The following is a 27,868-nucleotide window of genomic DNA, read 5'->3' on the forward strand; positions in this document are numbered from 1 at the left end:
TAAATGTGAAGCTGAGCTAGGTTCTCAATATGAGAAGTGTGATTGGAATACAATGGAAGTGCATGTTTAGGGCTAACTTTCAAGAAGATGGGGTTAAATTAACATACTCTTGGTAACTTAGTTCTGTCAGACTCTATCACAATTTTCCTGCTCTTTCTGTGCTTTCTTAGAGAAAATATGGTCAGAGGGGAACTATAGGATGCATTTGGTGAACCTGGCTCAAGGTGCAGTACAATATAAACTGCAATCTCGGTTGGGCTGAGATACCATGGTAGCTGGGGATTTACTTGCTTAATAGTCTAGTTCTGGGAGCATGCGTAATACAGAAACGTCTTATCCAGTATTGTCTTAATACAGCACGTCTCACTCTGGCTACTGCCTAGAAATCATGGACTAGTCCACCTGCCTAGAAATGGATTACTAAACTTTGGTTTATAGCGGATATGGAAAAGATCATAGCACAGCATAAGATGACCCTGGCTAAATGGGAGCATATAGTCCAGTGGAGGAGATTGGAAGGGGGGTGTTTTGAGGAATAAGTGGGGAGCTTATATATTATATATCGTTAAAAAGTGTTCTTTAGGTTTGAGAAGCGATTTGTTTTACATAGTATATATTTTGCTTCTTCAGTATAATATAAATTGACTTTTCTGTGTAATGTTGATTTCAGCTTCTAATAAAAAGACCTCTGCACTTTTTTTTTTTTAATGCTTTTAATGCTGGAGGTAAATTCCTTAAGGTAAAATTGGAAGGAAACCACTCTTAGGTCTGGGGGTCCAAAGCATGGAATTTTCCCCTGTTGGGATTCTGACAGATACTTGTGACCTGGCCTGGTCACTGTTGGGAAGAGGATACAGGGCTAGATAAACCTTTGGTTTGACCCAATATGTCAATTCCCATGTTGCTCTGATTCATACTACAACTGATTGCGAGGTGCTTTCTCTCCTGATGTACATGGTTCCCTGTCCAAGATTCATTCCCTATTGTTTCACCCTGCAGCCTAAGGTGCTCTCTCACATTACAAGATGCAGTCTCTATCGTGATTCACACTGTGTAAGAGGCACTCTCTCTCTCCTGATCTATATGGGAATCTGAGGGGCTCTCTTACAACATTGCATGGGAAACTCTCTCCTTAGCAACCAGCTGGGAACTTTTCTTTAAGTTGGACCACCCAATATACTCTCTTAAACTTAAATGGCTTATTTCTTTCAGCTGCTTTGGTGCAGATCATGTTACCTGGCTGCTGGCTTATCTGGAGAACCTTTGGCCCCATTTCCAAACCCTCTCTTTCTTATATGGATAAGTTTAAGCCAGACTTCAATTTGTCCAGCCAAAATTTATGCAGTCATCATTATGCAATGTTGCATATGACTCTTTGTTCTTAGCTGCTGAAGCCACCACCAAAGTAACCCATGAATCATTTCCAGAAAATCAGGATGATACAAATACACAATTCTGGGGCTTTGTAATCTCCAGTTCCACCTGTTACAGGCAGTTTAGGCGACTTCTACCTGGGAAAGGGTATGTGTGAGTGACTTCATTCACAGCTATGGAAGAAAGGTCAAGGACTAAAAGTCTGGAAACAGGTCCGCCATCACTTCACATGCTGACAATTTCTGACTGCCTTTCTCCCATGCACGTGATCCTGGACTGCTTCTAACGATGACCCCTCATTCTGGCAATCTCCAAGATTGTCTCATAGGATGTGTGCCCTCAGCCCTCTGCAGATTGATTATTCCTTCTTTTTTCTACCACTCAGCAATCCTTGAGTTGTTTGGGGCCTGTGGTTCTCTTCTATGGTAGAACTGCTATACCACAGCTGCAGGAGAATGACAGCATGGCAAACATGCAGTACGGCTGAGCTGTATGGCGTTGAAGGATAAGTATTCCACGAGAGCTCCAGGAGTCCCAGAATTAGCATACTATGGAGACAAAAGTGATTCAACTTGTCAGTCTTGAGGGACACAATCTGACTCACTGCCTTCAGCCCTAAACTGAGAAGAAGCCAATTCCCTCCTGTAACTCTGAGAGGGAGGAAGCTGTCACCCCATTTATCAATCCTTTGTATCATTCTAGGCTACAGACTATTGCTGTCTCTTAGTCCCTCTGCCCCTCACTCAACCCATACCATGCTCAGCGCTCTCAGTTCTGTCCCACAGTGGGACAGAATATCACCTCCTCTCTCACTCCCAGAGCTCTTTCCCTCTCACTTTGATGCTGGCACAGACTTACTTCAGGAGATGTCTGGTTTTCTTCATTGGCGCAGACCACAGCAGGTATGGCAAGGTATGGAAGTACCACACGTAGAACTGATAATGCAAAGACCGGCTGAAGCATACACCGATGAAATTAGAAGTGAAAAGTACAAAAATGATATCTGATTTTATATCAAGGAGCAAATCTCAGAGAATGGGAAATCCTAGTAAGAAAGAATTGTTTTGCCAGATGGATGCTGGGTACGATCTCAATGCTCTTAGGAATGTCTGACCTACACAAACCAGTGCTTCCTTCTGCAGATGTATGCGGAAGATTCTTAAGCAAGAGGGTCTTTCTGGATCTTTCTAGCATATTGCCCTGTTCTGTCATTGCATCTCTTAGTGCCCCTCTCCTAACATCACCAATATGACATCAAATAGTTGGTTGGTACTAACAGATTTATATGCAATTCTGTTCTTGAGGTTTTCTTTTCCCAGACTGGCTGACGATCAGGTGTTATCCGTCACTATACATTACCAGACAAAAAAAAACATATCCCAGATTATCACTACAGCAACACAATATAGGTTAACACAGATGGGTTTAAGAGAGATGTCAACAAGTTCCTGGAGGAAAAGTCCATAGTCTGCTATTGAGATAGATATAGGAAAAGCCACTGCTTGCCCTGGGATCAGTAGCATTGAATCTTTGTACTTGTGACCTCGATTGGCCACTGTTGGAAGCAGAATTCTGGGCTAGATGGACCAATGATCTGACCCATTATATCCCACATATCCCACAGCATCAGTATAGCAACAAGATATACATATAAACCAAAGCCGATATGGTGAGTGATGTGCCTATGCTATCTATTTATGGTACTCTCTTCAATTTTGTTTGATTCTTTTTAACTGTAATTTTGTAAACTGCTCTAGACCAGTGATCTCAAACTCAAACCCTTTGCAGGGCCACATTTTGGATTTGTAGGTATTTGGAGGGCCTCAGAAAAAATAGTTACTGTCTTATTAAAGAAATGACAATTCTGCATGAGGTAAAACTCTTTATAGTTTATAAATCTTTCCTTTTGGCTAAGTCTTAATAATAATATTGTAATTTATAGTTAAAGAGGCATATGATCAAAAAACTGTTTTATTTTACTTTTGTGATTATGATACATATACCAAGGGCCTCAAAATAGTACCTGGTGGGCCGCATGTGGCCCCCGGGCCGCCTGTTTGAGACCACTGCTCTAGACGTACACAGTTTTTATTTTAAAATTTGATACTATCCTATCAGTATTTATTACAAAAAAATCTCACACATAAGAGTTTCCATACTGGGACAGAACAAAGGTCCATCAAGCCCAGTATCCCGTTTCCAACAGTGGCCAACCCAGGTCACAAGTACCTGACAAAATCCCAAGGAGAAAACAGATTTTACGCTGCTTATCCAAGGAATAAGCAGTGGATTTCCCCAAGTCCATCTTAATAATAGATTATGGACTTTTGTCTTAGGATGTTTTTCAAAGTTTTTTAAAACCCTGCTAAGCAACTGCTTTTACTAAATTCTGGGGCTAATTTTCAAAAAAGAAAGACGTCCAAAAAACGGCATAAAATGGTAGTTGGACGTCTTACTGGCCAAGATGTACAAAGAGAAATTGGATCTTACCTGTAATTTTCTCTTTTAGTCCCTCCAGAGCAGCACAGACGGATGGCTTTACACTCCTCTGCCAGCAGGTGGAGAGTGAGAGCAAACTGAATTGTACCAGTAGTACAAGTAAGATGTGCAATCCCCTGGCGACCAATCAATGAATAGCCAAGCAGGAACACTACGAAACTAAACACTGGTGTCTTTTCTTTTGTGTCTCCCAACTATCAACTGCTGGAGGAAGAACAGAACAGGTAACCAACAGTGTAAACCACAATTCACCAACCAAACCAAGTTTCAAGTTTATTTTTATTTTAATATATCACCTATCAAAATGCCGCTGCTCTTCAAGGAAAAACAACACTCCCCAAAAACTGGAATAGACAAAAATCAACTCTTAGTATCACCGAGAAAAAACACTGGGTGGGTTCTGTGCCAGTCTGGAGGGACTAAAAGAAAGAAAAAAGCAGGTAAGTTTTAATTGCTCCTTTCGCGTCCCTCCAGACCGGCACAGATGGATGGGATGTACCAAAGCAGTGCCCATCATGGGTGGGATCCCCAAAGGGCCGCAACAAGAACCCATTCGCCGAACACAGCATCCCAATGTGCTTGAATTGTAATTCGGTAATGATGCACAAAGGAATGTAGAGAAGACCAGACTGCAGCCTTACAAATATCCAAGGGTGCACTAGAAAACTCTCTGCCCAGGCATGAGTGGAACGAGCCTTGAGAAAGTCAAGGACTGATTTCTCCTGAAGAAGATATGCCATAGCAATAGCTTCTTTTATCCAGCGCACAGTGGAAATCTTAGAAGCACTTTCCCCCTTACGCCTGCAAGACAAAAAGACAATTCATCTGCCTGAAGTCTTGAGTCCTCCTCACATAGGAGTGGAGAACTCTGTGGACATCCAACTAATGCAGCTGCTTCTGCTCGAAGGATCCCTCCTGACAACCTAAGACTGGGAGGGAAACTGACTAATTCACTCAAAAGGGGGAAAGGATTTTAGGGAGAAAGGGAAGTGCCTTAGAAAATTCCAAGGGAGCTCAACAAGAAAAGGCTTGCAACGCCAACATGCATTTCACTGCAGTAATGGCTACCAAAAACACTGCCTTTAAGGTAAGATCTTTCATTGCACAAGAACTCAAGGGGTAAAACAGAGGCCTAATGAGCCCCGAAAGGACCAAATTAAGATCCCAAGCCAGAACTGAGGGATGTAGTGGCGACCAAAACAACTTCACTGCTCTCAAGAAATGGATTACATTGGGATGAGAAGCTAACCGCTGACCTGCATTGTCCTCCTAAAGGACGTCATAAGAACATTTTACTGGGTCAGACCAATGGACCATCAAGTCCATTGTGGCCAATCCAAGTCACTAGTACCTGGCCAAAACCCAAGGAGTAGCAACATTCCATTATCTCAGAGTAAGCAAGATTCTAGAACCCCAAAGAGTAGCAACATTCCATGCTAACCATCCAAGGCAAGCAGTGGCTTCCCCCCATGTTTTTTCTCAATGACAGACTATGGACTTTTCCTCCAGTAAATTGTCTACACCTTTCTTAAAACCAGCTATGCTATCCACTCTTAACACAATGTGATTTTTTCTATGTATATTATTATAATCAAACAATATTTTCTTATTGCTTTAGTGGAATTTGGATTTCATTAGTGGTTTGTTTTTATTACTTGGGTATGTATACTCACCTTTCATTTCATTTTACAACATTCATTTACAGTAAAACGTGACATCTTCATGTTGTGTTATTTATGTCATGTGGCCTTTTATATTGTATACTACAAGACTCCTAATGATAGCAGAAACCATGTCGAGTCCATGATTTGAAAATATTATCCACCATATTTATGTGACTATTTTAGACTGTTTGCACATATTTTAATTACTACCAATAAAGAAGGGTTTTGAAGACCAGGCACACTCTGCTCCTTTTCTTGAGTCTTAATGCTCTGACCTCACAATTCAAATGTTAAGAGCCTTAGCCAATAGGGATAGGAGATGCAAATGTTAAGAGCCTTAGCCAATAGGGAGAGGAGGAGATAGTGGATGCTGCAGATGGGCCATTTGCCTTTATCTGCTGTCATGTTTCTAATCTTTTACTGTAATCCACCTTGAGCTAGTTGGTTAAGAGGAATAAAAATGCCCATGTTTGTTTGCTTTAATCTAATGTAATCTATATTAAAAATAATTAGGAAAGGAATAGAAAATAAGACGTGACTCAGTATTGGGTCCATGGTGAGACCTCATCTGGAATACTGTGTGCAATTCTGGAGGCCACATTAAAGATGTGCTTCGAGCCGAGCAAGTCCAGCGGATGGCCACTAGAATGGTCTCCGGACTCAAGGGTCTCTTATACGAAGAAAGACTGGGCAGATTGCAGCTCTATACTCTAGAGGAGCGCAGGGAAAGGGGTGACATGATTGAGACATTTAAACACGTCACAGGTCGTGTCGAGGTGGAAAACGATATATTCATTCCAAAGGGACCCTCGGTCACAAGGGGGCACCCGCTCAAACTCAGAGGAGGGAAATTTAGTGGTGATACCAGGAAGTACTTCTTCACAGAAAGGGTGGTGGATCACTGGAACAAACTTCCGGTGCAGGTGATCAAGGCCACCAGCGTGCTCGACTTTAAGAATAAATGGGACATCCACGTGGGATCCCTACGAGGGTTGAGCTAAGGAACTGAGTCATCAGCACTCAGACTTAATGGGGTGGGTTAGTAGAGTGGGCAGACTTGATGGGCTGTAGCCCTTTTCTGCCATCATCTTTCTATGTTTCTATGTTTCCATATCTGAAAAAAGATATAGCAAAATTAGAAAAGGTTCAAAGAAAGGCAACCAGGACAGTATCAAGGAAAATCACTTAAATGCCCCTGGGCGATGCCACCCTATAAAGGCAGGCAAGAACGGTGCTCAGGAGTCAGTCAAGGCCTGAACCAGCTTGTCCAAATCCTCACCAAACAAGAAAAAGCCTCGAAAAGGAAATTTACTAAGCCACAGTGTACGGCCAAAGCCCACAACAGATCATACATAGCATCCGAGAGATAAGTGCCAAGCTCAATCTTAGCCATCTCCTGATCCACCAAGGACCAGTCATCAGACTCACAGATCACCGGAAACAAGCCTGGGCCACCAGACTGCCACAAATTACCACATGGACCGCCAAGTCAAAACTTTGCTTAAAAAGAGACTCCAACTTACTATCCTGAAAGTCCCGCAAGGCCGAACCGCTTTCAACAAGCACCGTATGCCTGCGCGCATTAGCCAAAACCACTGCATCACCACAGGAGACTTAAGTTATCCCTATTCCCCCATCAGGAATGGGATAAAGCCGAGCCATGGACCGCACCAAACAAAAGGGTGTGTACGGCGACTTATACTGTGCGTGCACTACATCCTGAATATCCTGATGCATAGGAAAAGAACGGGAGGATGCCCGGATCCCCCAAAGCAGGGGGGTCAACCACATGCGGGGGTTCTTTTGTGTCCACCTCAAAGCGCAAAACTGGAATAAGCTCCTGAAGCTCTTCCCAGTGAAAAATGCGCACCACCGACGCATCCTCACCAGCTGGTGTCTCCGACAAACACACACGTCAGCGTCATCCATCCCCCCTGAGAGGATCTTGGAGGTCCAACAAGGGGTCCAAGTCCTCATCAGAAGAAAACGCATCTCCAAACAAAAAATCCTTGTCCCACGAAACCTGTGGTTGCTTGGACGAAGATTGGGAGGGGGGTGTTGAGGGCTGGAGCAGACACTGAGGGGGGCTAAACAGGGGTAGACACTGAAGGCAAAAGTCCCCCCCAAAAAACAGAGAAGAAACAGGACCCCTGGCTGCCTGCAAGTATGCCTTGTACATAGTCAAAACAAAATCTGAGGCAAACCCCCCTGGCGGCAAAGCAGGACTCACTGCCAAGGTAGGAGACCCAGCAGAAACCTGTTCCTGAGGCTCCAGAAAGATCCGTCAATAAAAACTCCCCCGAGGCCTGCAGTGGCAAAGAGGCCTGAACAAACCGAGCTGCTAAAGCAGGCAAGCTGGCAGCAGCAGTAAGGGAGTCCCCAGCATTATCAGCGGTAAGGGAAACCTGGGCTTCCCCAATGCAAGCTGCCGACGAGTGGTGCACATGCAAAGGGGAACCCTGCTCGCCGGCACCCGAAGCCGACAACGATTCCCCCTTCATGGTGGCCAGTGCACACGCTGGCCACATCAACCTTGCGCCTGGAGCACAATGAGCATTTTAAAGTTTCTTAAAAGTGCTCATTGTGAAAACTGCTACAAGGGAAAATAAAGTGCTGGTTAGCAATAAAAATCAATTAACTGAAGGCTTCTCTTCAGACTGGTACTGGTAATTTGAACAGACCCCACTGGCTTTCAAAGCTATATGCCTTGCTGGTAGCAATGGCAAGGCTTACAGCTGAGGCATCTCTAAAGAAAAAATATTGTGGGAGGTGGGGGAAATGGGGGGAGGGACTTGACCCGTTGAGGGTGGCACTCCCGAGGTTGGACGGACCCCTGAAAGAGTCTCCCCAAGTTCAATCCAGCACCACAACTAGGGACAAGAAGGTCAATTTAAACAAAATCCAACAGCCCTATACCAAACAGGGAAGACTGCACAGGCTGCTGGAGACACTGCACAGTTTGTGTCTCAGTCTCCAATTGCTGGTCGAGGTGATCAGTTTCTGTGCTGGTCTGGAGGGATGATAAAGAAGTTGTGATTTTACTTAGAAGTACAAGTTGTTTGGATACAATGGAGCAAAGCCAGATTTGGATCAGCCTGTCGAGGTTGACCAAGGTCAGGTGGTGAACATTATGAAATCTCCTGGGATCTAATAACATCTCAGATCCTTCTTGCTGGAACCAGTAATCCCTTTCCTCTGAATCACATAAGATCTGAAACCTTGGAATTCTCTGAATCCAGAGACCTCACCGTGTCACATCAGACAAATAAAGGATACGATTTGCAGTGAGTCGCTTTGGGGGTCTCTTTCTTTGTTTCGGATCCTTCAATAATGAAATAATATTTTCTTGAGACCTGTGGTAAGAAATTAGAATATGAGCTCCTCTTATCTACTAAAATGTTCCCAAACTGCTCCAACCTGATAAGGAACTGACTGTAGGCTTTTGTACTCCTCACCCTCACCTGCTCCAAGGTGTAATGAGCTTCACACTGACCTGTTCCAGCAGTAGAGGCAGAAGAGCAAAAGGACAGCCAGGTGAGCTGCCAGCAGTGAGAGGTGAAAGCCACGATGCAGGAAGACTTCCTCTGGCAGGAATCGCCAGTTCACCGTCCACTTGAAGAGAAACTGGCGTCCAAGATCAAACGCTCTCATCAGGTAGCCTGCGGGGTTCTCTATCAGGAAAGGGAGGCCCAGAAGCAACTGCATGAAGACAAATGATTATTCAACCAGAATGAAAGCCTCAAAATTCAAGCAAAACAGGGGGGGGGAGGGAAATGTAAAGCTACACTCTGAGAGAAGAAACCGTTTGGAACAGTAAGCAGTCCTTTCTTCCAAAGTTAAGAGAATAAATACTTAACTGTGGCACTCAGCATTTAGGCAAAATGCTGGCTACCACAGTTAAAATAAAACCAGATATTTAGCAGTGATGCCTGGATATCATCCAGTGTAGAAAACCCAGTTTCAGCACAAACCTTAGTTAAGACAGCCTCTGAGGGCATAGGATGAGGTTGAGAGGCGATAGGCTTCGTAGTAATCTAAAGAAATACTTTGTTACAGAAAGGGTGGTAGATGCGTGGAACAGTCTCTTGGTAGAGGTGGTAGAGACAGAGACTGTGTCTGATTTCAAGAAAGCCTGGGATAGGCACATGGGATCTCTTAGAGAGAGAAAGAGATAATGGTTACTGTGGATTGGCAGACTGAAGAGACAATATAGGGCCCGACATTCTAAAAAAGTTGAGCTTCTGAATTTACCATATATACTCTAATGCAGTGGTTCCCAACCCTGTCCTGGAGGACCACCAGGCCAGTCAGGTTTTTGGGATAGCCCTAATGAATTTGCATGGGGCAGATTTGCATGCCTTTCACCTCCTTTATATGCAAATCTCTCTCATGCATATTCATTAGGGTTATCCCCAAAACCCGACTGGCCTGGTGGTCCTCCAGGACAGGGTTGGGAACCACTGCTCTAATGGATTACAAGATCTGAGGCAATATGGGTTTACTAAAGGTAAGGAGGGAAAAGGAAAGAAGGTACCAAACCTTGAGGCAGTGCAGATGTCAAATCCAACCTGCGGTCGAAAATCCTTTGTTTACAGTTTGTATCAATGTTCAATTATGAATCTTTAAAAAACTAAAACAAATGAAGTCTCTAAATGCAAAGTCCTTTACTAAAGGTAAATCGTGCCAAACGAATCTGATTGAATTCTTTGACTGGATGACCAGAGAATTGGATCAAGGACTTTGACACGGTTCCTCAGAGGAGGCTCTTAAACTCCATGGGCTGAAGTTAGGGCCCAAAGTTGTGAACCGGATTAGAAACTGATTGACAGACAGATGCCAGAGTGTGATGGTTAATGGAATTTGCTTGGAGGAGGGAAAGGTGACTAGTGGAGTGCCTCAGGGATCGATGCTGGGACCAATTCTGTTTAATATGTTTCTGAGCGACATTGCTGAAGGGTTAGAAGTTAAAGTTAGCCTTTTTGCGGATGATACCAAGATTTGGACACCCCAGAGGAAGTGGAAAACATGAAAAAGGATCTGTAAAAGTTAGAAGAATGGTCTAGTGTCTGGCAACTAAAACTCAATTCGAAGAAGTGCAGAGTGATACATTTGGGGGGTAGATTTTTTTCACTGTGTCATTCTCTAGATGGGAGAAAGGCTCTGGGTGTTGGTCCAATTTAAAATATAGATTTGAACAACAAATATATACTTTTTTTTGTCCAAGAAAGTTCAGTCATGTTTTTATACATGTACTTTCAGACATTATTACTTGATCTTATTTCACTATTTTCTAAGGAAGGCTTAGGAGCTACCCCCAGAATCATTCAAGACAAACAGACCTTATGCCTTCCTATGAAACAATTTAACAATATCTAAACATATGACGCTCTCCATGCATGCCACAACCAGTGCTGTAGCCACACACCCTCCCTCCCCGAAGAACACCAGCACCACTATACTGCCATCCCTAAGATGACCCATGCCGTTGCTCTCCATGTGTACCACCCCATCTGACATCGTGCTTACCCATCAGCTGTTGAAGAAAGAAGCTGCCACTACCATTGCTCTGTATAGATCTGACAAGAGGCCTTGAGCATTTGGGCATGCTCAAAGCCTATTGGTTCCTGACCCCTCTGAGATGCTCGGAGGGGGCAGGAGCTGGAAGGCCTTGATCATATGTAGATGTTTAAGCATTGGTGGTGATCCTCCTTTTTGGGCTATTTTGTGTCCAAAAATCTCGGTTTATATTCGAGTGTATACGGTATATATCTAAGACAAGCTCCTAAAACTGTATCCTATTTTCAGCTGAAAATGTGTCTTTTTTTTAATAATCTTTATTCATTTTTAATCTTTCAACAAGTGTACAAATTAATATCATACATATTCTTGAAAACATCACTTGTAAATCTATCAAGAAAAATAACAATTGTATATATATAAACCCATAACCCACCCCCCATAAACATGTGTCTTAATTTTGGAAATAAGGAATGCAAGTCTGTCATTTGTTTGCTTTAATCAGTGCTAAACTACCATCACTCCCTGCTCTCATTAGGTCCTCAGCCCTAGTACATTTTCAAAGAGGCCAATTTCGAAGCATAACCCCCACAGTTAGGAGCACAAATATTTGGTATATTGAGCCCTTATTGTTCCTGAAGCCTGCAAACAAAAAGACAAGGCATTTCTTTTTGCCTTATATTTTACTTTTGTTCTGGAGCCAGATGCATTAAAGAGGAGCGATAAGACAGTGTGAGTCTGCTCCGATCTGATTTTTGGTTGATTCTAAAAGAGCTCTTGATGCATTAAAAACTTTGCAAGCAAATGATTCACACGGAGGTTCATCATAATCCCTGTCTCTCCCGTCTGACTGATTGCTGTGAGAGCGACTCTCACACATGTGCAGAGTAGTAGGGGAAGGCCCAAAGCAACCTCCTGCCACTCAGCTGTTTGGAGCAGGAAACTTTTTTTTCTTTAATGGGCACAGTTGCTCTGTGTGTGTGCCCCATTTAAAAAAAAAAAAGCCTCCTTTACCAATGATGACCCTCCCCGACGTCTCAATGAACCGGCACCGGGGACTGACCCCTCCCCCCTGCCAGCAAAAATCGGCAGGATGCCGATCCCCCCCCCCCCTTGTGTGAGTAAAAAATCAGCCGGATGGATGCCCATGCCCTCTTGCCTCGGATGCTCCCTCGAACCCTCCCCACCTGGTACCTTTTTCACAAGTTCAGAGCAGGAGGGATGCGGTTCCACCTGCTCCAAGGCCCGCCAGTCCAAAATGGCAGGCCTTCCCCTTCCCAGTGCATCATGTTAAAGAGGGAGGAGCCTAAGGTCCAAACTTGAGCCAAAACTGGTTTAGTGACCATCACTGACTTTAGTGCATCTGGGCCCTAGTGATTTTTTTTCACAAACATTTCCGTTAGGTGTAAAGGAGGCGACATGCCACTGCCTTACACTGTTAATTATGACTGTGTACTAAGACAGACACGGACACTACTGCTAGTGTTTTTATACTTTGCTTTTTCTTCACCTCTCTGATTTATGGTCTTTATGAATGACTCTTTTCCAATTCCTCTTATAGGAGTAATATAAAGGTTAGCTGAGGGAGCGTTAAGAAATAGGACAGCAAGTCAATTTCCACCTCATCATGATGGGAGAATGATAGTTCCCAGGTTACCCAGGGGAACAGCTGGGTTGGGTAGGTAGGTCTGCAGTTCAGGAGAGCATTTTCCATGTTACCTAGGAGAGCATTCAAGGTTACTCAGGTTAACCAGGACATCTGCAGGTCACGAGAGTGACTCCCACAGTAACCAGGGGAGTAACTTGGTTATCCAGGTTAACTAGGATGTCTGCACGTCAGGAGAGTGCCCAGGGAAGTATATGGGTTACTAGAGTAAAATGCACATTACCTGTAACAATGCACAAATGGAAAGTTTGGGGATTGTTCTCAGAAGTCCAAACTGAGACAGCATCAGGAAGAGAAGTCCAGGTGCAAAGAGCAGAATATTCATCTTCACAGAAATCGCCAAACTGTACCAGAAAGAGGAAGAGAACTCTACAGCTCCTTGTAAATACCAGGAACAAAACAGTTCTCAATGTACCAGCCTCCCTATTTATTATGGTGCCACCTGATGTCTGCCCCTCAGTGAGAACTTTTAAAGATGGAACTCCCTCCTCTCCCAAACTTCCCCCACACCCAAAACTTATTCCCTACAAAATGAAATTTAACTGTCAAACTGCCCCACCCTCTAACACTATTCTCTGCCAATTGGACCACTCCAAAAAATGACTCCAAAGGCTACTTTAAATCTTAAATTGGCAGCATCATAATGTTTAACGTTCACGTTTCCTAAGAAACTAACTTCTCAGCTTGTTTCTGGTCAGAAATTCCAGCACCTTGTAGGTGAATTTCTGGGAAATGCGACACGTCTTGGTTCACACTGTGTCTCGACACCACAAGGGAATAGATGCGCATCAAGGGAGTTGTCCTGGAACAAGTGGGAGGTTGCCAGCAAGGTGACGGGACAATCGTGCGCCAGACACCAGCGCGCCGACAAGTGAGCGCTGACAATTTGTCCCAAGACACAAGTTCGCCATGGGAAAACTTAGTTTTAAAGAGCTTTGAAGGGGGATGTGAGGGAGGACTGCATACTGTTCGCGTTGCCGTTGGGGGGGTGTTTCACATTATAGAGAAAACGGAACTTTTCCTGAAAAAAATTGGAAAAAGTTCCGTTTTCTCTATAATGGAGGGTTCCAAGCCCCCCAACTCCCCCCCCCCCCAACAGCAGCACAAACACTATGCAGTAAAGTGGGGGGATTCCCCACTCACTCCCCGCTTTGGAGCACTTTAAAACTAAGTTTTCCTGTGGCACACTGGTGTCTTGCACTGAATTGTCTGCCCTCCATTGTCAGCGCGCTGGTGTCTCATGCGCGGCTGACTATGAACCCCTTGGTAATAATCCTGATATAACATAAGGGGTAGTGCAATCATACGAAGCAACTTCCTTGTGAAAGTCCTGCCCTGTTACATAACTCACCTGTAGAAGAAGCAGCCCATAGACCAGTGGCCTTCCAGGAAGAGGTTGATGGAAAAGAAGAGGATGACCATAGCCACTGGATCATTAAAAAGTCGCAGGATGAAAATGGAATGAATGCGATATGAAGCACAGCACATGAAGAAAAAAACATAAGGAGGGACCTGTTGGGAGGGGAAGAGAACAGAACTCAGTACAGAAACATATCTATTATCCTCATCCCTCGACCAATAAATATAGAGAAATCCCATTTCCCAACTACTACTCAGTCTTCCTGCTTCTCATCCCAGATCTCCTGTAGGTGCTCCTTCACTCTCGCTTCTCCTCACTGCCTCCACTACTACTCAATCTTCCTGCTTCTTTCTTCTCATCCCAGACCTCCTCTAGGTGCTCCTTCACTCTCGCTTCTCCTCACTGCCTCCACTACTACTCAGTCTTCCTGCTTCTCATCCCAGACCTCCTCTAGGTGCTCCTTCACTCTCGCTTCTCCTCACTGCCTCCACTACTACTCAGTCTTCCTGCTTTTCTTCTCATCCCAGACCTCCTCTAGGTGCTCCTTCACTCTCGCTTCTCCTCACTGCCTCCACTCCATCTCACCCAACCTATTTCCATTCATCCTCGCTCACCTTTTGCGTCTGGCTGTAGATACGGAAAACAAGCAGCAGAGTAACGAGGTACAGCACGGCAAAAAGATACTGACCAAGACGAATGTTAGTGCCATGGTCAGTGATGTAGTAGAAGGCAGTAAAGATGTACACAAAGCCAGCAGGATATCTGTGTCAAATGAAGAAAATACAGCGGCAAGGGATGAAGACACCATGGGTGTAAGTAAAGCATCCTGCACACTGATCCTGGCATTTTCAGACCCTGGAAAGGGAAGTGGAGGCGTTTCTCCCTCTGACCCAGAATCCCATAATGGTGTTACTGGAAACTGTTCCCTCTCAACCAGTACTGACCTGAGAGCTGCACAGGAATAGGGATTGTGGAAATCCCGTGGAACCTGTGGGATTCCTGCAGGTATGGAAGAAGTTGCCATAGGATTCCCATGGGAGTGTAGTCAAAATCTCTTGCAACTCCAAAATGAGACAGAGTACACTAAGAGAGGCAGCTGGAGTACCAGACTAAGGCTTGGAACACTTATTGATTGAATAATAAATGTCATCCCAAAAAACACAGAGTTGGGAGGAAACAGAGGGGTGCAAGTAAATAATGGTGTTGACTCCTGCAGATACAAGTGGGGATGTAATGGATCTTAATGGATATGTGCGAGTATAGATTAGATTCCACTGGGGATGGGTGACATTTCTGTCCCCATGCAACTCTCTATAATGAACTAGTGTCCCAGCATGACAGGAGAAAGCCTTCCCTCTGTGCCAGTATTGTCACATCATGGGATTATGGAATACTTTCCCTCTAAGCCAGTATCCCAACTGGTGTTACAAACTTTCCCCGCTGAGCCAGTACTGAACTGGTGTCAAGGGACAGCCTTCCCTCTAGGCCAGTACTAACTGATGTCGGGATCAGTCTTTCCTCACATCATAGGATTAGGGGATACCTTTCCTCTGAACCAGGACTAACCTAGTAACCCAAAATGATCTTAGTGGAAAGTCTCCTCTCTGAGCCAGGACTTGATGAGTTTCCCAGCATGCTATTAGGAGAAAATCTTCCTTCTGAGCTAGTATTAACACCTCATGGGATTAGGAGTTACTTTCCCTCCAAGCTGGTAATGACTCAGGCCACAGCATGGTGCTGGTAATAGTTATTTGATTTATTCATACCCTCTGGATGGTGCACATATTTAAACAAAAGAAAACCAATAAGCATCAAGTGAATGGAAAACCAAAAGGGGCCACAATTATCCCAAGGACACAGTGATCATTCTACTAGAACAAATTAGAAATATACAACGCTATCTTCTTCCATGGCAAGAGAAGACAGTCACTTTTAGGCCTTTTTGGACTCCTGTATGTGTATTATCCAAAAGCCCTTTTTTTCCTCTACCAGCAGGGACTTTTGGGATGACAAAAGCTCTCCTTTGGGCACAACCTCTTGGGGGAGTTGAAGTGTACATTTTAAAAGCTACTTGCAATGATTTCTAAAAAAACTGCTTTCTTTTCTAAGAGGAAGACAGTGCAACTGCTGTGGTAACAGAAGGCTTTTGCTTCAAAAGTGACTATTGTATTGAGCAACCTGCATTCTTCTTAGAAAAGCCATGGGAAGCCCAACATTTAGGGGTGCAGTGTTCTCCCCAGAATTTTTTTTCCAGCCGGGTGGTATGAAAAAGTAGCCGGGTGGGGTGGGACAGGGAAATTTGGTGGTTAGAATAGGGTCATTAAATCCAGTGGTGTACCTAGTATATGACAAGAGAGAAGGCTTCTGGTTGAGGTGTAGGATTTGGATAGGAACCTTTTCCCATGGCTTTGTGCACTGCAGCACCCAGGGAGCCGGCCCGAAGACGCCACCTTGATCGCTGCAAAACACTGTCTTGGGCCCGATGGAGGTGCCGGCCCTGCGGACTGGCAGAAAATTTCTGCGGACCGGCACCATTCCACAGACTGGCGGTTGAAGAACACTGCACTAGAGAACGACACACGAATTGTAAAACTAAACAAGTCAGATCCTGCACAGTCAATTGATTTTGGTAGTCAGTGCTAACAGAAAACCATGTCCTTTTCATACACACAGAACAGAGAAACACCCTCACCCAATATGGAATAATCACAAATTAAAAATAGAAATATGTAGACAAAAGTTAAATTAATGCAACACCACAGAAACAGTGACACATGTCCCCTAATACTGTGCAAAATATAAAGACAGTAGATGTAAATTTGAAAAAAACTGATACATAACAATCACCACTTTAAAAACCAAATAGAAATAAAACAAATAACAAGAAATAAGAAAATACAATTTTATTGGACTAATCCATTTTTCAGTTAGCTTTCAGAGGCCAAATCTTTCTTCAAGACAGTACAGTATGCAGCTGTTATGATATCCTGTCCTGACCTGAGGAAAGGGGTTTTGTCCAAAAGAAATAGCCTTATTTCCATTTCCTATTTATAAAGTTTTATCAATACAGTTACAATACTACTTGATTCTATGTAAAGCAACAACAAAATATCTCTTTCTACCTTTTGTAGTTTCTGCTTTAATCATCTTCTCTTCGCTCTTTTCTTTCTATACAGCGTTTGTCCTCTCTCCCTTTGATGCAACATCTGCCCTCTATCTTTGTCCCTTCCACCCAGCCTCTGCTCTCTCTACCCCTTCCATCTACTGCCCACCCTCTCTCTGCCCCTTCCGTCCACTGTCCACCCTCTCTCTGCTCTTTCCATCTAGTGTCCGCCCTCTCTCTCTTCCATACAGCATCTTCCCTCTTTTTATGTCCCTTCAATAAACTGTATATCCTGTGCCCTTTCTCTCTTCTATACATGATTCATTTCAGCTTCATCCCCTCTCCATTTTTCTGTCTCCACTTCCTCCCCTGTGCTCTGGCATCTCTCTCTTCCACTTTCCTTCTTTCCTGCCCACTCCACCCCATAGTCTGGCATCTCTATCTCCTTCCCTTCCCCCCATGCTCTGGCATCTCTCTCCTCTCCTATCTCTCCCTCTCTGCTTTGGCACCTCCTCTCCTTCCTTTCCCTCTGGTCTGACATTTATCTCCTTAGTTTCCCTTCCCTCCTCCTTGCCCTAGCATCTCTCTCCTCTCCCCCTTCATTATCTGGCATCTCCTCTCCTTCCTTTCTCAACCTCCCTCCTTCCTTTCCCCTGGTCTGGCATCTCCCTCCTCCCCCCATGCCCCGACATCTCTCCCTCCATGGTCTGGTATCACCTTTCCTTTCCCTCCTTCCCATGGTTTTGGCATCTCTCTTTCCTCTCCTCTCCCTTCCTTCCTTTCTTCTCCTTCCTTCCCCGTCTCTCCTCAGTTGGGTGCAGCAGCAGTATTTCTCTTCCGCCTTCCCTCTCACTCTCCTCCTCCACTGCTCTTCCCCCTTCCCCTATCCACTCTCCTCCTCCACTGCTCTCCCCTCAGTCCTGCTGAAGCTTTCCCTCTTCCATTTTAAGTCCAGCAGCACTCTCTTCTGTTCCCAATCCAGCAGCACCTCTCCCTCTCACCTCCCTCCACCACTCAGCTCCAACAGCACCTCTCCCTCCCCTCTACTTCCATTTCCCCCACTGACTAGCTGCAGCACCTCTTCTTTCCACCCTCAGGGCCAGCAGCACCTCTCCTCTCTGACTAGCAGGGCTCCTCTCCCTTCCCTTACCCATTCACCTCCCAGGTCTAGCAGCACCACTCCCTCCTCTCCTCTTTTCGTCTCCTTCTATCAGCACCCCTCCCTCTTATCTCTCAGGTCCATTGGCACCACTCCCCCCTCCCGATTAACAGGCTCTATTGTAACTTGCCTGACTGCTGCAGTAGCTTTAGCGAGTAAATTCCCTCCAGCAGCCTCAGGGCCTCCGAGGAAGAAGGAAGTTACATCATTGGAGGTGAAGCGGCCTAGCAAAATCCCCGAGGCTGAAGAAGGGAATCGATTCAATAACACTACTGCAGCTGTCAGGCAAATTACAATAAGAAGAGAGCGGTTCTGCTACTAGTCCAGGGTATAGAGAATAGAAAATAACAGTGGCAGCAAGAAGGCGGGAAGCTTGCCGGTGCTACATATCACGTGTTGGTCACCTCTGTATTAAGGGACTGAAAATGAACATACAAACAGTTCCTCATCATTGGTTTTTAACTTTTTCCCCTGACTAGGAAAGCAAGGGGCACTACTTTTAAGATTTACTTCACAAGCAGGTAAACGCAAGAAAGCCAGGGCGGGTGAAAAACGTTTGGCCTCTCAAGACGTGAAGAACTATATCATGGGGGGGGGGGAGGGGGGCATGCCATAAAAAGTGCCAAGGAGAGGCGATCCAAATCACCTTGGCACCACACTGGAAACATTTAATTTCCTTTACGGAAGTAGCCTCGAGTTGATAAGTGACGTTTTCACATTCTTTTACCTTGAAACAAGTTTCCCCAAAGCAATTTTCTACTTCCCCAGGCTCGTCTTCCTGATCGGGAATGGGAGCCGCCCAGCGCATACACCCACAAAATATAAATTGCAGGCTAGTGTTACAGGGAGGGTTTGAAAATCGCCTGTTTTTTTTCGGGGGTGGGGTGGGGGGGGTGTTACTTTCTTTATTAGGAGAGAGCGGTGCTGCTGCTAGTCCAAGGTATAGAGAATAGAAAATGACAGCGGCAGCAGGAATGCAGGAAGCATGCTGGCGCTGCATTTCCCCAAAGCAATTTTTTACCTCCCGAGGTCCGTCTTCCTGATCGGGAATGGGAGCCACCCATCGCATACACACACCAAATACAAATTGCAGGCTAGTGCCGCCTTAGCCCGTAGCGAACGCATGCTCTGGGGCTCTAACGTGTGCATGCCGTCTTCCCTTCTCTTCCCCCCCCCACCCCGGACATAACTTCCGGTTTTGGAGGGAAGAGAAGGGAAGCCAGCACGTACACGTTAGAGCCCTGGAGCATAAGTTCGCTATGGGCTAAGGCGTGAAATCTCCAAGCGGTTTTTATTTGTTTTCTTTTGTTTTTAATGTTGAGCAGCGGGCAGCAGCAGAATTCACGAGCGGATGATAGCCGGGCGCTCATCTAAATTAGCTGGGCGGACCGCCCGGCTAAAAGGCCCTAGGGAAAACACTGGGGGTGCTATAGCAATCCAATGAACCAACTGTGGCACTACTCCTCAAAAAGCCCCTTTTCGTGAGTATGGGCTTGGTTTTCTCACTTGATTTAATTTAAAATGGCTGTACTGTAGGTTTAGGCAGTGTATAAATGTTTAAAATAAACAAATCAAACATCGTTCTGGGTGGAATTTTAACTTGGAAAAAGTGGTTCATAAATGTTTCAATTCAAATTAAGCTTTTTTTTCCTGTTGCCAGTCTGATTTTTGCCAGCCTGCCAGAGCTCCCCCACCCACAGCACTTACACAAGGGGCCCTGTTTGACCCTTCAACTGTACGTAGTCATATGTGCCATTCAGGACTCCCTCCACCTCCTCCATGTAGGCCTGCCAGTCGATTTCTGTATCTGAAAGAAGAGCAAATAAAGCTGGGAAACCATGTATTTTCTCATAGGAACAAGCTGTCATGTCACAGAATCAGAACATCATCAACCCCTGCCCCATCACTGCTGAAAGCTGAAGCCAATCTCTCCATCTTCTAGAACTCCCTTGAAAAATGTGGTTTTCCCCAGGAGAATTAAATCTTAACTACATTTAAAAAAAGAAATATGAATGTGTTCATTCTAGGACTATGTTCTTTATGGGGTCTAGTTCTGTACTTCTGCTCCCTCCTTGAGTATACAATTAAAGGCTAGATTCTCATGCCTATTACACAATCTACTGTATTGTCACTGTTCAAGGTCTGATCTCACATGTCATTCAACCACATTGCAAGCCAGTGACTAAATATACGTTTCAATTTTATTAATGCTTGATATATGTTTATGAGACTTTTTTTCAAAGATATTTTTATTTAAAATGTTCAGTATCAAAATAAATTGAAGCATTTGAATAAACCAATGTAAAGAATAGATAACAGAAAGTCAAACTGCAATTTAATAGATTAAGTATTGATAGAAAAATGTAAACCTAATGTTTCCCATTTTTGAATTGTAGCAAGTTTCATTATTTTTGTTTAGCAAAATCCAGTTCCACCACATAAAAATTGACACATGTGAATTGTATTTCCACAGAAACATGATGGCAGATAAAGGCCGAACGGCTCATCCAGTCTGCCCATCCGCAGCATCCACTATCTCCTCCTTTCACTAAGAGATCCCACGTGCCTGTCCCACACTTTCTTGAATTCAAATACAGTCCTTGTCTCCACCACTTCTACTGGGAGACTATTCCAGGCATCTACCACCCTTTCTATTAAAAAAAAGTATTTCCTTAGATTACTCTTGAACCTATCACCTCTTAACTTCATTTTATACCCTCTCACACCGGAGTTTCCTTTCAAATGAAAGAGACTTATGCACATTTAAGCGATGTAGGTATTTAAACGTCTCTACCAAATCTCCCCTTTCCTGCCTTTCCTCCAAAGTATACATATTGAGATCTTTAAGTCTGTCCCCATTCGCCTTATGATGAAGATCAACGACCATTCCTCTCCTTATGATCCGAGCATCTTTCTAGTTTTCACCATCATCTTTTCAACCTCTTTGGCCACCTTAAAATCATCACATACTATCACACCCAAGTCCAGCTCCTCTTTTGTACACAAAAGTTCTTCACCTCCTACACTGTACTGTTCCCTTGGGTTTTTGCAGTCAACATGCATGAACTTGCATGTCTTAGAACCGAACCTTGAGGCACACCAATGGTAACATCCCTTTTTTTAGAGCCATCTCTATTACCCTCTGTCACCTTCCACTTGACCAATTTCTGACCCAGTCCATGACTTTGGGGCCCATGCCGAGGGTACACAATTTAATAGACGCCTGTGTGAAACACTGTCAAAGACTTTGCTAAAATCTAAATACACCACAACTAGCACATTCCCTCTATCCAATTCTTTGTTCACCCAGTAAAAAGAAATTGATTAGATGTGTCTGACAAGACCTGCCTCTAGTGAATCCATGTTGTCTTGGGTCCTGTAATCCACTGGATTCCAGAAACTTCACTATTCTCCATTTTTAAAGTGTTTCCATTAATTTACTTACCACAGAAGTCTATAGTTCTCTTCCCTACCTTTTTCTTACTTTCACTTTTATGGAGAGGGACCATATAAGACCTTCTCCAGTCCTCTGGTACCACTCCCGACTCTAGAGAAGTATTGAAAAGGTCAGCCAGTTGACCCACCAGAACTTCCATAAGTTCCTTCAGTACCCTCGGATATACACAAACTGATTCCATCACTTTGTCCATCTTTAGTTTAGCTAGCTCATGAACACAATCCTCTGAAAATTATTCAGGGTCTACCACACCTCCATCCCTATTTGTCTTCTGTGGTCCTACTTCAACTGTGAACACAGAACAGAAATATTTGTTAAGCAAATTTAAGCCTCATCTTTATCAGCTTCTACATATTTCTCCCCTTCATCTTTGAGTCTCACAATGCCACTTTACAACTTCTTCCTATCAGCAATATATCTAAAAAATATCTTGTTCCCCATTATACCATGTCAGCTATTATTTATTCTATTTGCATCTTTGCTTTCCTGACTACTCAACCAGCCTCTTAACCTTTCCATATATTTTTACCTGTCCTAGAAGTATTCACAGGATCATATTTGAATCTAATTCGGTTCAACATTCTACTATACCTTAACATAAAATTAATAACATTTATTACAAAAAATATAAAAAGGAGAGCTGTAAATTGCAATTCCAGGCCACCCCAGTACCAAGTCATCCTATCAGCCAAAGAAGTACCGTAGGTGAATAGAGAAACTTAGGGGGTTTAGGATTCGTATGCACTCTGGAAGAGAGATGCTGTTACACCAACTTTGAATTTGAGGAAAGATGTTTGTAATCTTAGGGCCCCTTTCACTAAAGCTGCAACAATGATGGCTCTGGTGTGCCCTTACCATGGATCATTGCTGCTCGCCAAGGCCAGTTTTGGCATGGCTGGAAACAGGCCTAGGTTCCCATTTTCCTAACTAATGGCCATGTGCTATTTTCAGCATTAGTGTGTAGCAATAATAAAAAAGTACAGTGCGAGTTCCTAGTGCCACCTGTTTTGTAAGCGGTAAGGGGCCCCACCTGCTAATTGATCAGCAGTCACACCCTCTCTCCACTCCCAAATATTACCTCTTCTCAGAAAATTAAAAATATTTGGCCTGCATGTGGAAATCAGACATTTTACTTAAGGACACAGGCACAACCTGTAGTAAGCCTTTTAATGTTCCGTAAACAGGCCCTAATGCTTACTAGTTTAGTAAAAGGTATTTTATAATGAGAAGCAGTACCTGAAACTTTGAAAATAGTGTGTAGGAATGAATAGGTTTTATTGTTAAGGACTTGGGTTCCATGGGAGAGAAGGGACTCGAGAACTGTGACAGAAATAACATGAAGTTCAGGTAATGGTTTTTATGGACAAGTATGAACATAATTCTATGGAGAATGGGTAAGTGGTTCCATGCAACCCCAGTGAGCTCAGGCAGCCTCTTTGTAATGTGTATGCATCTGGCCTGTATATAATAAAAATAGCTTTATTTATATCCCATCATACCTTTTAAGTTCAAGACAGTATGCAACAAGTGGAGCTGTAAGGACAGCGAAGTTACATCAGTTAGATTTGGGAGGGACAGACAGATAGGCGACTGAGAGGAAAGGGATGTGTAAGTCATGGTAGGTGTTAAGCTGAATTGAAGGGTCAGATAAATTTGTCGAACAGGTGGGTTTTTAGTAATTTTCCTGTCCTGCTCAAAATGGTTTCCGATATATCTGTGTTCTACAGAAACTATTTCTACAAATAAAGAATTGTTGTGTTGCCCTTCAAATCTGTCTGCCTTTTCCCTATAAAAGTACATATTCTATGTGTCTTCAAAAAAAGCATCATCTGGTATGTTCTGCTTTGCTAAGCCATATGCTTGGAACAAGCTGCCGAATCCCTATGGCGCGCTCCGTCTTTGGCAGTGTTCAAGACCCAGTTAAAAGCCCACCTTTTTGAGAGTGCTTTTGACTCCTAAGTCCTCTCACTTTGAGTTCTGCATCCCCAGCCCTATATGTCATGTCTGTCCAAATTAGATTGTAAGCTCTTCTGAGAAGGGACTGTCTATAAATGTCAAAATGTGCACGCCTTTCAGCGCTATATAAGTGATCAGTAGTAGTGGTGTGTCTGATGTGCCGCCTCTCTGTGACCTTTGAATTAAGAGAATGTTGTAGGGCCAAATTTTCCCTTGTCCCTGCAGGAACTCAATTTCCCCGTCCCGTCCCAATTCCTGCAAGCTCAGCCTTAACCACTTGCTTGAGAGTTGTGCAGATGAGGATGGAGCTTGAAGGGAAGGGGCAGGAAAAGAACTGGCGGGGTCAGGACGGGAAAATGAATTTATCCCCGTGTCATATGCTACTTTGGATCACTTTCTAGTGCTCATTCAGTTGGCACAGCCCCCCTGGCTTAGGGTCCCACTGTCCCAGGAGCCTAACGCTCTTCTCCCTCTGCGGTTCCTTCCCCCCGCCGCCCGCCACTCACAGGCCACTCTGTGGATAACCCAGAGGTTGAGCGCCACCTCGGCCAGGCACAGGAGGGCGGCCATCAGCGGGGTGTGGTGGGGCTCCAGCAGTAGCAGCCGCTTGTCGTGCCAGGCTCGGCGCAGACTCTGCAGCGGGGCGGAGGCCGGGGCAGGGGTTGCTTTCCTTCGCGCCCGGCCCGCCATCAGGCCGCTCTCAGGCAGCAACTTCCACTTCCGACGAGATGCGAAGTAGGCGACGCTTCCGCTTCCGGCGAGGACAGCGCTCGCGACCGCCTTTCAATCTGTCATTAAAAATTCCATTATTCTTCTCTGCCCAGAAAACATTGTAGCAAAGACCGAGTGACAAATAGAAGAGTAAATATTTAATGTGGTTTTTTGCTCTCTCTTATTTGATTAAACTAGAATTCAGAAATAAGAATGATATATGAAAAAGTCTCCAAAATGGGCTGGCCTCATGATTCAGCAACATAAAACACTCTGGTTCAAGCCTTGTCCAGTGGGGACAGAACTGCTTGGATGTGTTATATATTTGACCCTGTAAGGGAAGATGGCTGTTGCTACAGTTGTGGCCCCAAACAGACAGAGATGAACTGAGGGACTGTTTTGAATTAAACGTCCTCCTACCCTTGAGGTGAAACTGTTGGTGCAGGGCCCCCTTAACATGTGACACACGTCACACATAACACTGTCTCCTTCTTCCCTTACTTGTGCTTCTGTCTCACCCACCCACACCCCCCAATCATCCCTCTTGCCAAAGTGAGCAACGAGAGAGAAGCCAGTGCTTTGTTCCCGCTACCTCTGTCAACTTCCATCTAATATCTAAATGTGCAATTGTCACATGTTCAGAGATCATATATCAGCTGAAAGAAGAGGTGGCAGCAGGTAAGAGTCTGTTCTCATGCCTCCTGCCAACAGAAGGAAGGAGCAAATATTTTGTTGCCATAGGGAAGAAGACTTCTGCTGGAAGCAGATCTATCCCCAGAGGAGGCAAGTATCCACAAAGCATAGGGCCAGGGGCAAATCACTTGGCTTCCTATACCCAAGCATATCCTGCTTTGGGGATGACAAGGCTAGTTATGCTTCTTAAATATATCCCAATAACTAGCTATACAGGAAACAAAGAAAGAGGTACCAGAAACACAACCTGAAGGGCATAACAGAGGCTCACAGATGGCATATGGAGTTGACATGGGGGAATGCCCCCCCCCCCTCAAATGTTGCAAGTATTAACAATGAAGTCCTCTTCAATCCATTGCCAATATGATTCCCGCTCCCCCCCCCCCCCCCACCCACCCACCCAAAGTAAGCTAGAGGCAGGGCTAAGGGATAAAATGGAAAGGTATGGGGGAGGGAGGTGGCACTAGAGCATTATTAAGATAACACACAAGAAACTCAAGTATAGCCAATTGGGAATACTACCCAACAAGAAAAAGCTAGATGGGTAAGGATTTCTGTTTGCTCTGGTTGCTCCCATAAGAACATAAAGCTTGCAATACTGGGATAGATCGAAGGTCCATCAAGCCCAGTATCCTGTTTCCAACAGTGGCCAATCCAGGTCACAAGTACCTGGCAAGATCCCCTGAAATAAGATATCTATAATTCTCCCTCTGCCAGCACAGTGTTTTGGTTTGCACAAAAAAAGTTTAACATCAAAGAAAGCATTTCAAGTATTTCCTCAGCTGTCCTCCCTCCAATGCTCCCTCTAAGGATTGCCAATATAAACGACTGGGTTAGGTCAAAAAAGCCTAGTTCCAAAAAACGGAATCACAAATAAACAGATAGAGGAACCAGTTCAAAAAATCCCTCTAAGGATTGGCCAGGTGAGTGCAAATTTTTTCTTGTGAGCAACAAGTCCTAAAATTTTGTGTGTGTGTGTGTGTGTGAACAACAGTTTCTAAAAACCATACTTTTTAACTGTGGTACACAAAACACTGCTGGGCATTGGAGGGGTGTGATTTTTTTTTATTTGCACAAAGGTGGTTTATGTGAAGAAAAATTTTAAAATTTTCTGGGGGGTAACAATATATAAAAGTGCATGTTGCTGGCACACATCACATACATTTATGTTGTATGCCTGTTAACTATCATTACACTAGGCTAAGTTCTTCAAGATAAAGGAACCACTTCCTAAACAGAGGTAAGTCTCTCATTTGGCAAATGCACCAATCCCCATATTTTTATTTTTATGCTTATTACACATCTTGATATATTCAATCAAATCTTTGGTTTGCAGATCTGGAACACTGAAGTGGGACAAGGATAGCGATTGAATGAGCCCTCATTGGGTAACTTTCCTTCATAAAAATTAATCTACTTAAAAATATATTATTTTATACCTTAAAAGTACCTTATTTAAGTTGCTTAACACAAAATTCCTTAATAGCACTGACAGACAAGACTCAAACAGACACCAACTCAACCTATTGAAGGAGTCTGGGACTGGTTTTCCTAAGTGTTGAACTAAGTTTTCTCTTTAATAAAATGCTGAATTATGTTTAGCTGCAGACCTAACTTATCTGATGTTCTAGCCTGCCTGCACTGGGTGTGTTAGCTTGGGCATTCTAGCTTCTTATGGCTATCTCAGCATAAACGACATGTAATAGAAAGACTGCAGGGCTTAGATAAATGACCTGCTAGTGTGAGCTTAGGACCAATGATTGTTAAGAAAAGTAACACTTGAAAAGTCTTTTCTAGAATTCAGTTGTATAGCCAGAAGAATGTATAAATATTTCTGTAACTTCCTGGTTTCGGGACTTCTGAAGCCAGCTTGCGGCTCAGGGGTCCGCATATGCTGAATAAACATCTGTGTTTTCTTCAAGTCTCTAAGTTTTGCGGCTGCCCAAAGTGACCTTTCACTATGAAAATGCAGCTCTGGAAGCTAGATCATCAATACACCATAAGCTAACAGAATCACTCACCTAAATACACATGCAAAACAAAAAATACAAAACTGCCCTGTTTTAACCCACAGTTAACTGAAGCGGCAAGTATATTTTTCTTACCGACTGTCAACAGAAAATCTAGAATCAAGGTCTATCCCATTTTCCTGCTGGTTAGGATCAGTGGAATCTTCAGAGACAACAGTGCTACTATCACTAGACCCAGCAAGAAAAAGCAACGTTAATGAGTGCTCATATAATTCACAGATCTGTCAGCTGAAACAACTTGATAGGAATTTGCAGTTTTAACCTGCTTGTGTGTAATGAGTCAAGTGGCTGAAAGGCCACATCTAGTGAGCTTCCTTATTCTATTCTCCTTTGCAGTAACCAAGTACAAAATGGTGTTTAATCACTTATAAATGATTACAGGTTATGTATGCATCTTTAAGTAGGCAAATAAGGGCGCAATAATAAACAACATCTCAGAAGAAACTTGCTTTCTGTTTGTCTTGTGTTATGATTTGATACCCTCCTTTCTAAACCCAAGGCCAAATATCCACATACACTTTTTTTTTTTTAAACCTCTGCGTGAAATGCTGGTCTTTTCAGGCAAGAGAATAATTAAAGCAAACTTCGGCAATCTTTCTGTGGTTTTCTTTGTGCTGCCAGGAGGACTAGCAGTCCAGCTGCAAGCAGTCTACAGAGAGCTGGTGCGCTGCATAACTAA

At 44.0% G+C, this 27,868-nt stretch overlaps 1 protein-coding gene across 3 annotated transcripts; it reads right to left on the reverse strand.

Moving 5' to 3' along the window:
- ALG3 (ALG3 alpha-1,3- mannosyltransferase) lies at window positions 1–27,396 on the reverse strand. Of its 3 annotated transcripts, none has more exons than XM_033958306.1 (9): window positions 27,265–27,396; window positions 20,050–20,149; window positions 14,695–14,842; window positions 14,072–14,232; window positions 12,944–13,064; window positions 9,031–9,236; window positions 8,814–8,890; window positions 2,233–2,377; window positions 1–1,922 (listed from the first exon to the last, which is right to left on the reverse strand). In XM_033958306.1, exons 2-9 carry the CDS (start codon window positions 20,121–20,123, stop codon window positions 1,733–1,735), a joined length of 1,122 nt encoding a protein of 373 aa, XP_033814197.1. In that variant the 5' UTR covers window positions 20,124–20,149; window positions 27,265–27,396; the 3' UTR covers window positions 1–1,732. The 3 variants fall into 3 exon arrangements, with proteins under 3 accessions (XP_033814197.1, XP_033814195.1, XP_033814196.1); XM_033958304.1 differs by lacking the exon at window positions 27,265–27,396 and adding an exon at window positions 24,262–24,500; XM_033958305.1 differs by lacking the exons at window positions 20,050–20,149; window positions 27,265–27,396 and adding an exon at window positions 16,419–16,630.
- Window positions 27,397–27,868: the final 472 nt, after the last annotated feature.

Source organism: Geotrypetes seraphini, chromosome 9 (assembly GCF_902459505.1).
Source record: "Geotrypetes seraphini chromosome 9, aGeoSer1.1, whole genome shotgun sequence".
NCBI lineage: Eukaryota > Metazoa > Chordata > Amphibia > Gymnophiona > Dermophiidae > Geotrypetes > Geotrypetes seraphini.

Excerpts from the sequence above, each read along its gene's own strand:
- ALG3 (XM_033958304.1), bottom strand. The coding sequence starts at position 24,445 with ATGGCGGGCCGGGCGCGAAGGAAAGCAACCCCTGCCCCGGCCTCCGCC. Across the intron at positions 20,150-24,261 it reads GGTTATCCACAGAGTGGCCT|ATACAGAAATCGACTGGCAG; the intron begins GTGAGTGGCGGG and ends CTCTTCTTTCAG. Across the intron at positions 1,923-2,232 it reads AAAACCAGACATCTCCTGAA|TATGCTAATTCTGGGACTCC; the intron begins GTAAGTCTGTGC and ends TTGTCTCCATAG.